This window comes from Typopeltis vanoorti, chromosome 1 (genome assembly GCF_054136105.1).
Source record: "Typopeltis vanoorti isolate ZY-2024b chromosome 1, IOZ_Tvanoo_1.0, whole genome shotgun sequence".
Taxonomy (NCBI): domain Eukaryota; kingdom Metazoa; phylum Arthropoda; class Arachnida; order Uropygi; family Thelyphonidae; genus Typopeltis; species Typopeltis vanoorti.
Window position 1 is genome coordinate 23,325,596 of NC_143549.1, and position 13,192 is coordinate 23,338,787.

Sequence of the window (13,192 nt, forward strand, 5' to 3'; positions counted from 1 at the left end):
GACAGATGACCAGAACACTCTTAAATCCATTGAGTCATCAGTAACATTACTTTTCATATATTTCTGCAAATAACATCAGTCAATAGATGTTTCATGAATTTTTTTTTTCCTTGTTAGGGAAATGTCAGAACTTAATAATTTATAATGCAAATGTTAAGTAATTGTCCTTTTTTTTCCTCCTCTCAAAATCATCAGTTTGTATGCTCTAAAATGGGGAAAATATCATTTTAGGTGGAGATTCACTTAAATAACTGCATAGATCCAGAAGTATGCCCATCCACATATGCATGGCCTGAATTAGTGGTTTCTCCTACAGAAGAATTTCCAACAGAACAATCTATGGCATGGATTCTGGCTCAAATACAGCATAGGTGAACATTAAATTATATATATATATATATTGTCATTTTTGTGTTTCCTTCTCATATTACATTGGCTTTTGAGTTAATTGTGTAACTTTTTATTTTTATTTCGGTTTTACTACTCATTTAAATATATGAACTGCATCAGCAACTCTGATCACAGAATAACTCCTTCATCCCTGCTACTGCTGTAAAGTGGAACAGTCCCCCCCTCCCCCAATGCATTTCCCAAGGAATACCATATGCAGGCTTTTAAATTGAATGTCAACAAGTTTCTTCTTTCCCAATCTACTACCCATATACGGTACCAAAGTACTGTAGGTTGATTAGCCAACTTTACTTATATGGGCCCCAACATCATCAAATTCAAATTATCATATTATGTACCCACAAGGGGTGTACATAATATGATAGTACTACATGAAAAAAATTACATCATTACTAACTTCCTATCTACAATTTTCCTCCAAATCAGTCTGTTACTTGTCAAGACTCCATTATCAGGTCTAATATTTCTATCGTCTAAGGGCCCCAACATAAGAAAGAAAAAGTCACCTATTCAAAATATTCTGTGTGGTAATCATTATATATATATGCTGTGGATTTTTATGTTAGTTGAATTTGTTTTGGTTTAGCTGCCTGTTACAGTTTTTCTGATTGCTAGTATTTAAACAAGTATTTAGGTTTAGGTGCTGGTTTAGATTCATGTTGCACTTTAATAGAATAATTTACAGTACAAAGAGAAATAATTAATCAATTTCAGTATTTTGTCTCAGTCACAGAGACATCATCATCAGGAATAGAATGTTAAAATTGTAATAAAACTTGCAAAAACACACAAGAATTGAGAGTCGCTGGAGATCGTGGCTGGGAATTTGAGCTGTCCTAAAAAAAGTGCTTTTTTCATTAGTGAATAGTCTGTTTTTCTATGTTTTTGTAGTGCTACGTTGTTTTTTCTGAATACGAGTGTCCGTCAGTGGTTGTTTTAGAAATTAGTTGTCGGCGCTATATTGTGTATTTTGGTTACCGAGAAGAAGAGGTCGGAATCAGAAGCATAACAGCGGAAGACAAGACGAAGAAACATAAGTTTTCATTATTTAGTTTTATTTTATTTATACTTAGTACACTTAAATGTTTTTTTTGTAATCATACTTCCTTATACATATTTAGTTGCGAGACTATTTTGAATAATGGCGGCAGCAGCAGTTACAATAGCAAATGGCGTATCACCAAGTTCCCCCCCCCCCCATTTAAGGACTCCATTTTGCACGATATCATACTGGATTTTGTAGCATGCGGGACTTGTGGAATGTATACGTCCCGGCAGTTGTATATGCGGCAGGTGAGAGAAGGGGGAATACATATGTGCACAAAATGCATGCAATGGGAGGAACTTGGTGAATTAGAGAATACTATAACTGACCTTTTTGAGTCAGAGATGGGAGATTCTCCACGTAGAGAGATGAGTGGTATGAATAGAGGGCAAGAAAAATATGAATAAAATAATGAGAGTGGGGAGTAAGGAAAGATTGAATGATAGTGAAGTATTTGGAGATGGCCTGAATTGGAAAGATGAATGGCAAATGAGAGTGGTAGATTGCAAAGAGAGAGAGAGAGAGAGATGAGCTGAAAGAGCAGGAATGCTTAGGGAATGAGATGAGAAGGGTGAAAGAAGAGAGATTAGGCAAATCGAAGAGACGAATGCAAGACGAATCAAAGTAGGAGTGAGAGAGAGAGGTATGGGAATGGTAGAAGAGGAGAGAATAGGAGCAATAGAGGAGAGGGAATGAGAGAGAGTTATGGGAATGGTAGAAGAGGAGAGAATAGGAGCAGTAGGGGAGAGGGAATGAGAGAGAGTTATGGGAATGGTAGAAGAGGAGAGAATAGGAACAGTAGAAGAGAGGGAATGAGAGAGTTATGAGAATGGTAGAACTGGAAAGAATAGGAACAGTAGAAGAGAGGGAATGAGAGAGAGTTATGGGAATGATAGAAGAGGGGAGAATAGGAAGAGTGGAAATGAGAGAGAGTTTTGGGAATGAGAGAAGAGGAGAGAATGGAAACAGTAGGAGAGAGGGAATGAGAGGAATGCAAGAGTGCACTGGAACCAGGGATAGAGTGCTGTCAGCAAGGCAGGTAAGTAGGGGAACACAGAGAGAAAATGTTAGAGGAGAGAGAGTGAGGGATGCATGTGAGCAATCGAGGAACAGGGTGGTGAGAGGTATAATGTATGGGGACTCAATGATCCGTGGTGTTCAAGATAGGATGCGTGAGGAATGTTTGCCTGGAGGAACGATAGAAAGTGTAGCTATGGCAATTAAGAGGGGTGTGAAAGGGTGGATGAGATGATTGTGATGGTGGGAACAAATGACTTGACAGGTAATGTAAATTGGGCAGTGAGCGATATGAGAGATTCTTGCTTAAGGTTGTGTGAAAGAAGACACAGAGAGGAAAGATTGTGTGTGTGTGTGTGTGTGTGTGTGTGTGTGTGTGTGTGTGTGTGTGTTGCCTAGGTATGATAGTGAAGAGCTGAGCAGAGGAGCAGTAATAATTGAAGAACATAATAGCTAGAATGTGTCAGAAGAGAGGATTGGAATATGTGGATGCTTGGAGGGTGTTTGAGGACAGAGAGGAATTGTATGTGAGAGACCACTTGCATTTGAATGAGGATGGATGTAGGCATCTGGAGAGATTGCTGTTCTGAATGAGTCTGTGTGTCCCAGGGTGGATGGTAGCAGGGATGGCCTCTTGTGGGAATGGGTACTTTGGAGAAGGGAGACGACATCAGGTAACACTGAGTCCAGTAGAGTCTAGAGGGGATAATGCTGGGTATAGAAACAATGGCATTTTTATGCTTTACACCAATGCCAGGAGTATCCAGAATAAAGGAGAGGAATTGATGCGGCTGATAGCATCAGCCTGGCCAAAGATTATTGGGATCACTGAGACATGATTGACAGAAGAGGATATAATAAGAGGAATAGAAGTAGCTGGGTACAGCATTTTTTGGCAGGATAGGAAGGGAAAGCGTGGTGGTGGAGTATTGCTTATGATAAGTGAAAATTTATGTCCTCTAAAAGTGGATGCTTTGGAAGGCAATGACACTAAGGATTTTGAAAGCATATGGTGTGAGGTAGAGGTGGGCAGAACAGGATATGTTGCTACAGACTAAGGAGCACGGAGGGTGGAGACCAGGAAATGTTTAGACAGTTGAGCTTGGCAGGTGCAAGAAGAATGATTGTTATTGGAGATTTTAACTACAACAGTATAAATTGGAGAGAGGAAGATGCATGTGGCAATAAGGAAATCGAATTTCTAGAATTCTTGAGGGACATATGTCTTAGGCAACATGTAATAGAGGGAACAAGAAGTTCAAGAGTTTTGGATTTGGTCATAGCATCAGAAGAGGTGATAATAACTGAGATTACATCTCTCCCACCAGTTGGAGAGAGAGAATGACCATGTGGTTTTGACTTGGAAGATAGATAGACATGCAGGAGTATCAAAAAGACGGGAACATATATGAAATTATAAGGTAGGTGATTATAATAGTCTTAGACATCAACTTGAGGAGGAATTGGAAGGCAGGCATATCATTAGTGCTTGGGAAATTGTGAAGGAATATTTGTTAGCAGCAATAGTAATCTGTATTCCATAAGTGAAGAAGAGGACACAATTTGGTGTAAAGTGGATGACAAACAATACTAAACAGGAGCTGTATGTGAAAAAGAGGCCATGGAAGAGATATAAGGAGCAGAAGAGCAGATGCATTAAGAATATAAGACACAGGCCAGGAGAATGACTAGTATGGTAAGGAAGGCAAAACTGGAATATGAGAAGAGATTGGTCCTAAGATCCAAAGAAAATCCTAGGGAATTTTTTAGCTATGTGGCCAGTAGAAGGAGAAACGACTGTGGAAGATTGACATTGTGGGAAAAAAACAGGAATAGAGTGACTAATGCAGAGGACATAATGGAATTGTTCAATGAACACTTTATTGGTGTATTTCATCCTGGAGGAGTAACTTTGAATACTTGATGGATTGGGCAGGTTCGAGGTTTAGAAGTGCAGGAGGAGAGCGTGTTCCAGATGCTGAGTACTCTGGATGCCAGTATAGCTGTGGGACTGGATGATATTTCACCACAAGTTTTGAGAGAATGTGCTAAAGAACTGACAGCTCCTTTGACCTGGCTTTTCAATAAAGTCTGGCTATGGGAAAGGTGCCCAAGGAATGGAAGGAAGGTAAGATAGCACCGTTATGATTGCACCCTTATGCAATGGCATAAGGTCTGCTACCACCCTTATGCCATTGCATAAGCGTGGTAAATGACATAAGGGTGATAGCAGACTGGAAGTGTCTAATTATAGGACAGTTTTTGTGTCATCAGTAGTTGTTAAGATCTTTGAGAAATTAGTGAGGGACCGTATACTGCATTGGGCAGATGAGGGTAATGTTATCTGTGAGAGTTGACATGGATTTGTGAAGGGCACTCTTGTTTTAGTAATATGCTAGCCTTTTATAATAAAGTTACAAGAGCAGTAGATGAAGGAAAGGCATATACTGCCATTTTCTTGAATTTAGCAGAAGCATTTGACAGGGTGCCACATGACAAGCTGATATTTAAGTTGCAGCACATGGGTCTGGATGTCAGGTTGGTCAACTGGATTCAGAATTGGCTATCCGATAGGTATCAGAGAGTTGTATATGGTGGGGCAGTTTCAAGGAGGCAGAGGGTTACAAGTGGGGTCCCGCAGGACTCAGTACTGGAACCTATGCTGTTTAACCTTTACATCAATGCCATTGTCATTTGTCAGTGGATTGCAAGGGGATAGTCATTTGTTTGTGGATGATGTGAAGCTGGGAAGGGTTAATAGTAATAGTACATGTGTTAGCCCTGCAAGAGGATCAGATGGGCAAATGAATGGGGGTATCGGTATAATGTAGCAAAATGTAAGGTCTTGAGGTTTGGGACACATCGATGGGATGCTGCATACTCTATTGGAGGACCTATACTGGAGGAAGTAGGGGAGAAACAAGAGATCTGTGGTTGATAATTGATAGCAACCTGAAATTTAGGGGACATATTGCAAAGGTGGTGAAGGTAACACAGAGGATTGCTGCAATAATAAGAAGAACACTGATCAGCAGAGATAAAAGAGTTATTATTCTGCTGTATAAGACTCTCATCAGACCACACTTAGACTATTGTTCACAGAATTGGTCCCCAGGATTTGAAGGGGATAAATTAACTGTGGAAAGGGTACAAAGGCAGATAACAAAGATGGTTTCAGGACCGTACAATGTTAGTTATGAGGATCGGCTGAGGGAATGTGGACTACAGAGTTTGGTGGATAGAAGAAGGAGAGGTGATATGATTGAGACTTTTAAGCTGTTGAGAGGTGGTTACAGGGTTGACACTGGGGAGTTGTTTTGCTTGGTTGAACAGCGGGAAGGAGTGATGACAAGGGGCCATCCCTGGAAGTTTCCATAAACTGAAATCCTGTATGACTCTTTCAGAAGTTTGTAAGTCTCAATCATATCACTCCCTCTTTCTCCTGTTTGCTAGTGTCTGCAGTCTACAAATTCTCACTCTCTCTTCATAAAGTATATCACAATCCTGATATCATTTTCAACACTCTCCTTTGACCAAGGATTGATCCTTGTGGTACACCACTAGTCACTTTAAATCTTGCAGACGTATACCACTTGTTGATTTCTGTCAGTCAGTCTTCCTCTTATCCACACTAATATTCTATAATCCAAACCCATATTCTCCAATTGATGAAAAGTCTACAATACTGTATTCTGTCAAAAGCCTTAGCAAAATCCAAAAGTATAATTTTGTATCCATTACCCTTGTCTAGTTCAGTGGTAACATTGTTATAAAATGTGAGCAAGTTGGTAAAAACACGACTGTCCTTAGTAAACCCATGTTGCTCATTGCAAACTAGAGATTCACTGTCAGCCTATTTCTGAATGTAAGCCCTAACCAATTTTTCCAAAATCTTCACCACCACTCCTGAGATACTAATTAGTTGATAGTAGGATACATCAGTCTTTGCACCACCTTTGTGCAATGGAATTACCATACATTCTTTCCATTTCTGCAGAATCTTCCCTGTTGTGAGACTCATATTAAACAGCCTGGTCAATGGAATAGCCAGTTCAGCTATTCTGAGACCCGTGGTCTGAGAGGCCTGCGAGGTTCTGAGAGGTTATATTTAATGTGTCTAATGTGAGAACACATTAGACATATTAAATATAACCATTATGGTGATGCAGGCCTCTCAGACCATGCGCTCAACACCTTACACCAAATCAACTGGAAAAGCACCCGCTCTTTACACCACACAAAAACCTGGTATGAAAGGAAATTTAAGGAAGCCTGCGAAATCCTGATAAACCACCCAAATATCAACAACAAAGATGGCATGAAAATTCCAAGGATCTGGATTGCACACATTCAGTCTTCCTAATATGTAAGATCCAGCATAAGTCAGGACTCTAGCCAATCTTCAGCTAGTATTAGAAACCATTCCATACCAACTGGCTGGAATGTACAAGTATAATCATGATGTTAATATATGTATATAGATAGATACTTGTTGTTACGCCCAATGTATTTCTACAACCAACAGATAACACTAATAATAGGATTCTACCATTGATGTATTATTATTTTTTTTAATTTAATTTTATTTTATTTTTACCCACCAGAGGGCAGGCCAACAATTGTTGCAACGGTTGGTCAGTATCTTTAACAAACCAGTTTGATTGTAGTGTAGCTTGTTTTCTGTGTATAGTTGTATGCTCCAGAAGATGACCTTGACATAAAGGTTGAAATGTTGAATGTAGATTTTAGTTATATTAAACTGAAGTTTTTATTCAAACATGGCAGTTGTCTCCATAATTTTCAAAAATGCATTTGGATCACTGTGTAAGCTTAAAAGAAAGGAACATTGATAAACTTAATCACTTCCCAAGTGAGTACTGCATGACCATTGTCACCAATTGGTTGTAGCATAGTTATGTCTTCAACTGAAACACCCTCTGACAATATAATCAAATCTAACACTCTTTGACCTCGAGTTCCTTCTCTCTCACATGCTTCTTGAGGAACTTGTCCTGTAACTGCCCAATAAATTCATTTTCATTCTTCTCATGAGATTCTCATGCTACCCAATCAATATTTGGATAATTAAAGTTTCTCATTATGTTACTCTTTTTACTCTCATCCTGTCTATTTGGTGATGTATTTCTTCATCACTAGTAACCTATCCACCAGCTCTGTAAGAACACCCCACTATGTAATTGATCTTATTAGATACCATATCACACCAGATGATTTCACACTTACTGCCACATGAAATACTATTAGTAGTAGTACTACAATCATAGGTCTCAACCCTAACTGGATTCAGGTCATCCAGTATCATTAGCAGCATGTCCCCTCCTCTCCTGTCTATCACTCCTAAAAATACTGTATGTTTACACTCGATGCCAGTTAATATGTCTGATTCTGATAGCCAGATCTCACTAATGCCTACAATCTGAGGTCCCAAACAAACTCTACACCTGTATTTCTGATACTCCTAGCATTTGTGTATATACATACATAATCTAAGTGCATGTTCTTTTGTATACACAATGTTCTCTGTTAATCCTTCACCCAAGTGTGAACAGGTAAAGTTTGTTCATGAAGTATCTACATGAGTAGGCTACTTGCATATAGAGGCTATTGACCTCACATCAAATTGTAGGCATTAGTGAGATCTCCTTTAGATGTGCATGCTTATTGACACCATTATATACCATCCAATTTATACCTCGAGACTTATAAGTAGGGGTTAGATTCATGAATTACTGAGAGCTAAATCAATGTAGAAGTCATATTTTCCATATACAAGTTAATACCTCATACAAGCTTAGAAAGATACTTAATGCAAATTACATTTGCTTTCTCATGCTCAGGTAAAGGATTTATATATTTTTTTTTTTATTTCGAGAAATTAAGTTTTGTATCCTGATTTCATGATAAAAAAATAAATTTAAACATTACAGTTAAACACTGTTTTCCTGATTGTTTTCCCATCAGGTATGTGAAGCTTACTCAAGATGATCCAATGGTAAAACCAGGCCATTACTATATTGCTGTGTATGGATGGTGTACTCCTGATGATAAGTGTCCTGATAAAGCCTCATGTGGTCCTTGCACCTATGCAAAGAATACATCTTATAATGTGACTGTTATACCTGAACTTATTTGTTCTTCAACAGGATGGAAAACAAATGCTGTAACACCATTATCAGCAGGGGTATTTCTTCTTGTACTTTTAATGAATTAAGCACGCATATTTGTATAGCTGAAAAATCTAGATGATCTATTCTTATTAATATTTATGACTATTTTGCCTATTTTTCTTTAGGCATAACTCTTGTATTATATCATTGACTTTTTTTTTCATTACAATTTAAGACATTAATGATATTTTAAAGACATAGATAAATGAAAAATATGGAAGGAATAGTTTTTGACAACCTTTTGTAGAATGCTCGATGTTTGTCTTCTTTTGGAGTCACATCAGGAGTATAACAATAAAAATTATATAATTGAATTGATATATAACTGAAAGGAACAGGTGGGGAGGCAGAAAATGTGGAGATAGAAATATGTGGAAAATCCAAGATATGTGAATTAAAACCAAATTATCAAGGGTTAACTATAAAAATTTTTTGGGAAAAATTTAAACTTTAAAAGGAGAAAGATAAAATATAATGAATGAAAATTAGAGGTGGGAGTTGCAGGGTCGGAGCTGTTTCGACCGGGTGTCATCTTCCATGGGAGTTATCCCATTACCCACTTCTAATCTTCATTCATTATATTTTAACTTTTTTCCTTTTTCTAAAAAAAGTTAGTCTGTCCTTAATAATTTGACTTTAATTCACGTCTTTGATTTTCCACATTTTTAATTCTCACATTTTTCTATCTCCATATTTTCCATCTCCTCCCTTCCTTTCAGTTACATATCAGTTCAGTTATATAATTTTTGCTGTTATGCTCCTGATGTGGCTCCAAAAGAAGACAACCTCGAGCATTCTTAAAGGTATGTCAAAAATTATTCCTTCCATATTTTTCGTTTATCTATGTCTTTAAAATATCATTAATGTCTTAAATAAATTGAAGTTAAAAAGCCAATGACATAATACAGTGGGTTAAGAAAATAGGTAAAATAGCCATAAATATTAATATTAATGTTATAGGAGTAACATGGAAAATTTCCAGAAATAATATTTATAGTGATCTATTTTTAGATTATTTTTATAGATGATAATGAACAATTAGTTATTTAATAGAAAAGTGCATGTGAATTCTCAAAGTGGCAGCATGGTATCAGCAAGTAGAACTTGAAATTTTATTAAACTAATCCGGAAATTGCATAATGTTCTCACTTGAGAGGAGATTGGAAAAAAGTTGCAAAAGTGCAGAGTAGCTAACATAATAACATCAGGAATATGGAATGCTGGGTTCAAGATTTGGGGCAGGAGAATCTAGAATTAGATGGGGGAAGGGAAGGTACATACCTGGAGTTAAATAAAGATTAATAAGCAAGGCAGCATTAAATAGCTTTTTTGTAGAGAGGAAGACGTAGGTGGAATGGATGTTGGAGGAGGTGATGAGGAAATAGTGACAAGAGTGTGGAGACTCTTGCTATAGCAAATACTGTTATTAAAATTTTCTCGCCATACCAATCTACCAAAAAGTCTTAACCACAGCTCCATTGATAGAATGCTATGCTAAAAAAAATTCACTACACGTATGTTCTAACATACTATTCGTCAGAGTTGACTGTAATAACCAGAATATGAAATGTTGGATACAAGATTGAGGAAATGCAATTTATAGAGTTGGAGATTGGGGGTGAGGATCTTCTCTGAAATCAAATGAAGGTGGGATAAGCAAGTTAGCAATTGGTTGTTAGATTTTTCTTGTGGAGGGAGGAAGAGATGATTTCGGTTGCATTACCAAAGAGTGTATTCCACTCACCTCGTCCTCAATCACTGCATTGAAATCATTACTTGTAATAGCAAATGATGAGCGCATCATACTGATTTTGAATGTTTAGAGAGGTACGACATACTTGCTCATGACTGCCTCGATTTCTTAAATGGCATATCTCAATAAACCAATAGTTCTATAAAGCAATTTGGTGTGGTATTGTTTGGAGAACATTTCCTTTGTCTGAGAACATTTCAAGAAGGAGAATTAAAAAGAACATGGATTTTTTTGAAAATATATTTGCTATATATTTGCTTGAGTGGCCTTTTATATTATACATATTCTTTTGTGTTTTTATAAAGTTAAAAAAAGTTTGAAAAGTTATTATTATTATTATTTCGGGCTACTCCAGGGAGTCCTTAGACTCATCGAGGGAGGCCCTAAACATCATGTCCACACAACTATTCGACATTCTCGCAGTATCTATCATACCTTGCCTTGAACTCGCTCACTGTCATAGCACCCACAACAGATGGCTGCTTATTCCACTCATTTACCACTCTAAAAGTAAAGAACCCAGCTCTAACACCCCTGCTAACTACACTCTTGCCCAGCTTCCATAGGTGTCCCCTAGTTCTCCCGCCACCAGTCCTGATCTCAAAAAGATCCAAAAATTGTTGAGCAGTGTGTGTGTGTGTAGTGATAATTAAAATAGTGATCAGCATGATTGCAGTGCATATGAGTAATAATAGTTATACAAATTAACTGAACGTGTATATGTATATACAGGGCACAAAAAAAAGCAGTAAGTAAACAGAAAATTAGTTAACCATTTGGCATTGCTTATTTTTAGTTTCATAAACGAATGGAAAAGGAAGTAGCCTTCCCACTCCAGAATCATTTTTGTCTTGTCAGCTAATGGATTTAATGGAAATGCCTTCAGCAGTAAACTTTGTTGCCAATATTAATTCAGGTGATTGGAATTACTATCCAGTGCATTAGATCATTCCTCCACTTCTATCCAAGCCGAGGCTTGGATAGAAGTGGAGGAATGATCCTGCTCATTCATTTGAAAAATATTAACCACATAGAAAAAAAAAAGATCGGAAAATAGCTGATTATTTTCAACCAGTTTTGCAGATGGGTGTCATTTCTTAGGACACCCATCTCCAGAAAAAAGCAAACCATGATATTAAATATCAAAGGGTGAACATAACTGTTGAATAATTATATATATATGCACATTTCTTTCTTGTGTAATATTGTTAAGATGACATGCATAATCCTTTTCTTTAGTTACACAGTAATCAGTATATTCATTTCAGTAAATTATGGAGACTATAACCATGTTAGGAATAATTACTTTAATTTCCTGACATTTCGACATTTCCTGACAGTTCATATTAAGGTTATCATCTGGAGTATGTGTGTGCACGTGCGCACACACACACACACACACACAATATATATATATATATACACGAGGTGGTATCAAAAAGTTTTGAGACTAGGTTTGTAACACGCCAACAGATGGCAGTACAAGGCTGCATGCACAGTCACGGGAAGCACCTACCTTCATAAGTCAGTGTGCCAAAAGACATCATCGTTCTGTGTACATTGAGAACTGTGCAACTGATGCTATTTTGACCACCTGCATTACCACATCTGCAATTTCATCATGGACAGCAAATTAGAACAAAGAGCAAACATGAAATTCTTCATGAAACTGGACAAATCTGCCACAGAGACGTTTGACATGATTCGGCAAGTTTATGGCAATGCTGCAGTAAGTCGTTTGAGGTGTTTTGAGTGGCACGCATGCTTCAAGAGTGGGAGATCAGGAAGACCTTCAACGAGCTTAACCCCCAAAAAATGTCGAAACCATTCGGCAATTTGTGCATGAGGATCGTCGCAGAACACTTCACAACATTGCTGGCATTGTCGGTGTGTCATACAGAACAGTCCAGGCAATCCTCATGTGATTTGAACATGCTGCGTGTTGCTGCCAAGTTTGTCCCCAGGCTGCTGACCCAGGAGCAGAAGGAAGACTGCGTCGAAGTCTGCCAAGAACTCCGTCAGCGTGCCGTGGATGACATCCATCATGTCGAGGATCATTACCAGTGACGAAACTTGGGTGTATGGGTATGACCCTGAGATGAAGCAACAGTCTTCACAGTGGAAGAGCCCCATCATCTCCACCACCGAAAAAGGCGAGGCAGGTTTGCAGCTCGACCAAATGCATACTCATCGCCTTTTTCGACATTCGTGGCATTGTGCATCGAGAATATGTCCTCAGGGGCCAGATCGTCAATAGCGAGTTCTACTGCCAGGTTTTAAGGCGTCTGAGGGAGGACATTCGGCGAAAGTGACCAGATCTGTGGCACGCGAAAAACTGGTTGTTCCACGACAATGCACCCTGTCACTGAGCCTTCCTCGCACGTGAGTTTCTCACCAAAAACAATGATCTCTCTTTCGTGCCCACCCTACTTGCCAGATTTGGCTCCTGCAGACTTCACCCTCTTCCCAAAGATGAAAATCCAGCTCAAAGGTCACCGTTTTGACACCATTGCGGAGATCCAGCACAAATCACAGAAGGTGCTTGACATACATTTCAGAAGTGGCAAGAACTCTGGGAGCGCTGTATTGATATGCAATGGGACTATTTTGAAGGTGATAGCGTGTAAATGTAGATAAATAAGTAATTTCTCATAAACAGAGCTAGTCTCAACTTTTTGATACCACCTCGTATATATTGGAGTTCATATTTACTCAGTTAATAATGTTATGTATATTAATATTAATAACATATTAATATTAATATGTTATTAATCTTTG

General features: G+C 38.1%; 1 protein-coding gene across 1 annotated transcript in view; it reads left to right on the top strand.

Moving 5' to 3' along the window:
* Window positions 1-8,758, top strand: part of LOC150109832 (uncharacterized) — a 384,154-nt gene extending 375,396 nt beyond the window's left edge. The window contains exons 4-5 of the mRNA XM_090415053.1: window positions 232-371; window positions 8,456-8,758. Of these exons, the coding sequence (XP_090271179.1) occupies window positions 232-371; window positions 8,456-8,705 (390 nt within the window). The 3' untranslated portion in view covers window positions 8,706-8,758. The remainder of the gene's footprint in view (window positions 1-231; window positions 372-8,455) is intronic.
* The last annotated feature ends 4,434 nt before the right edge of the window (window positions 8,759-13,192 follow it).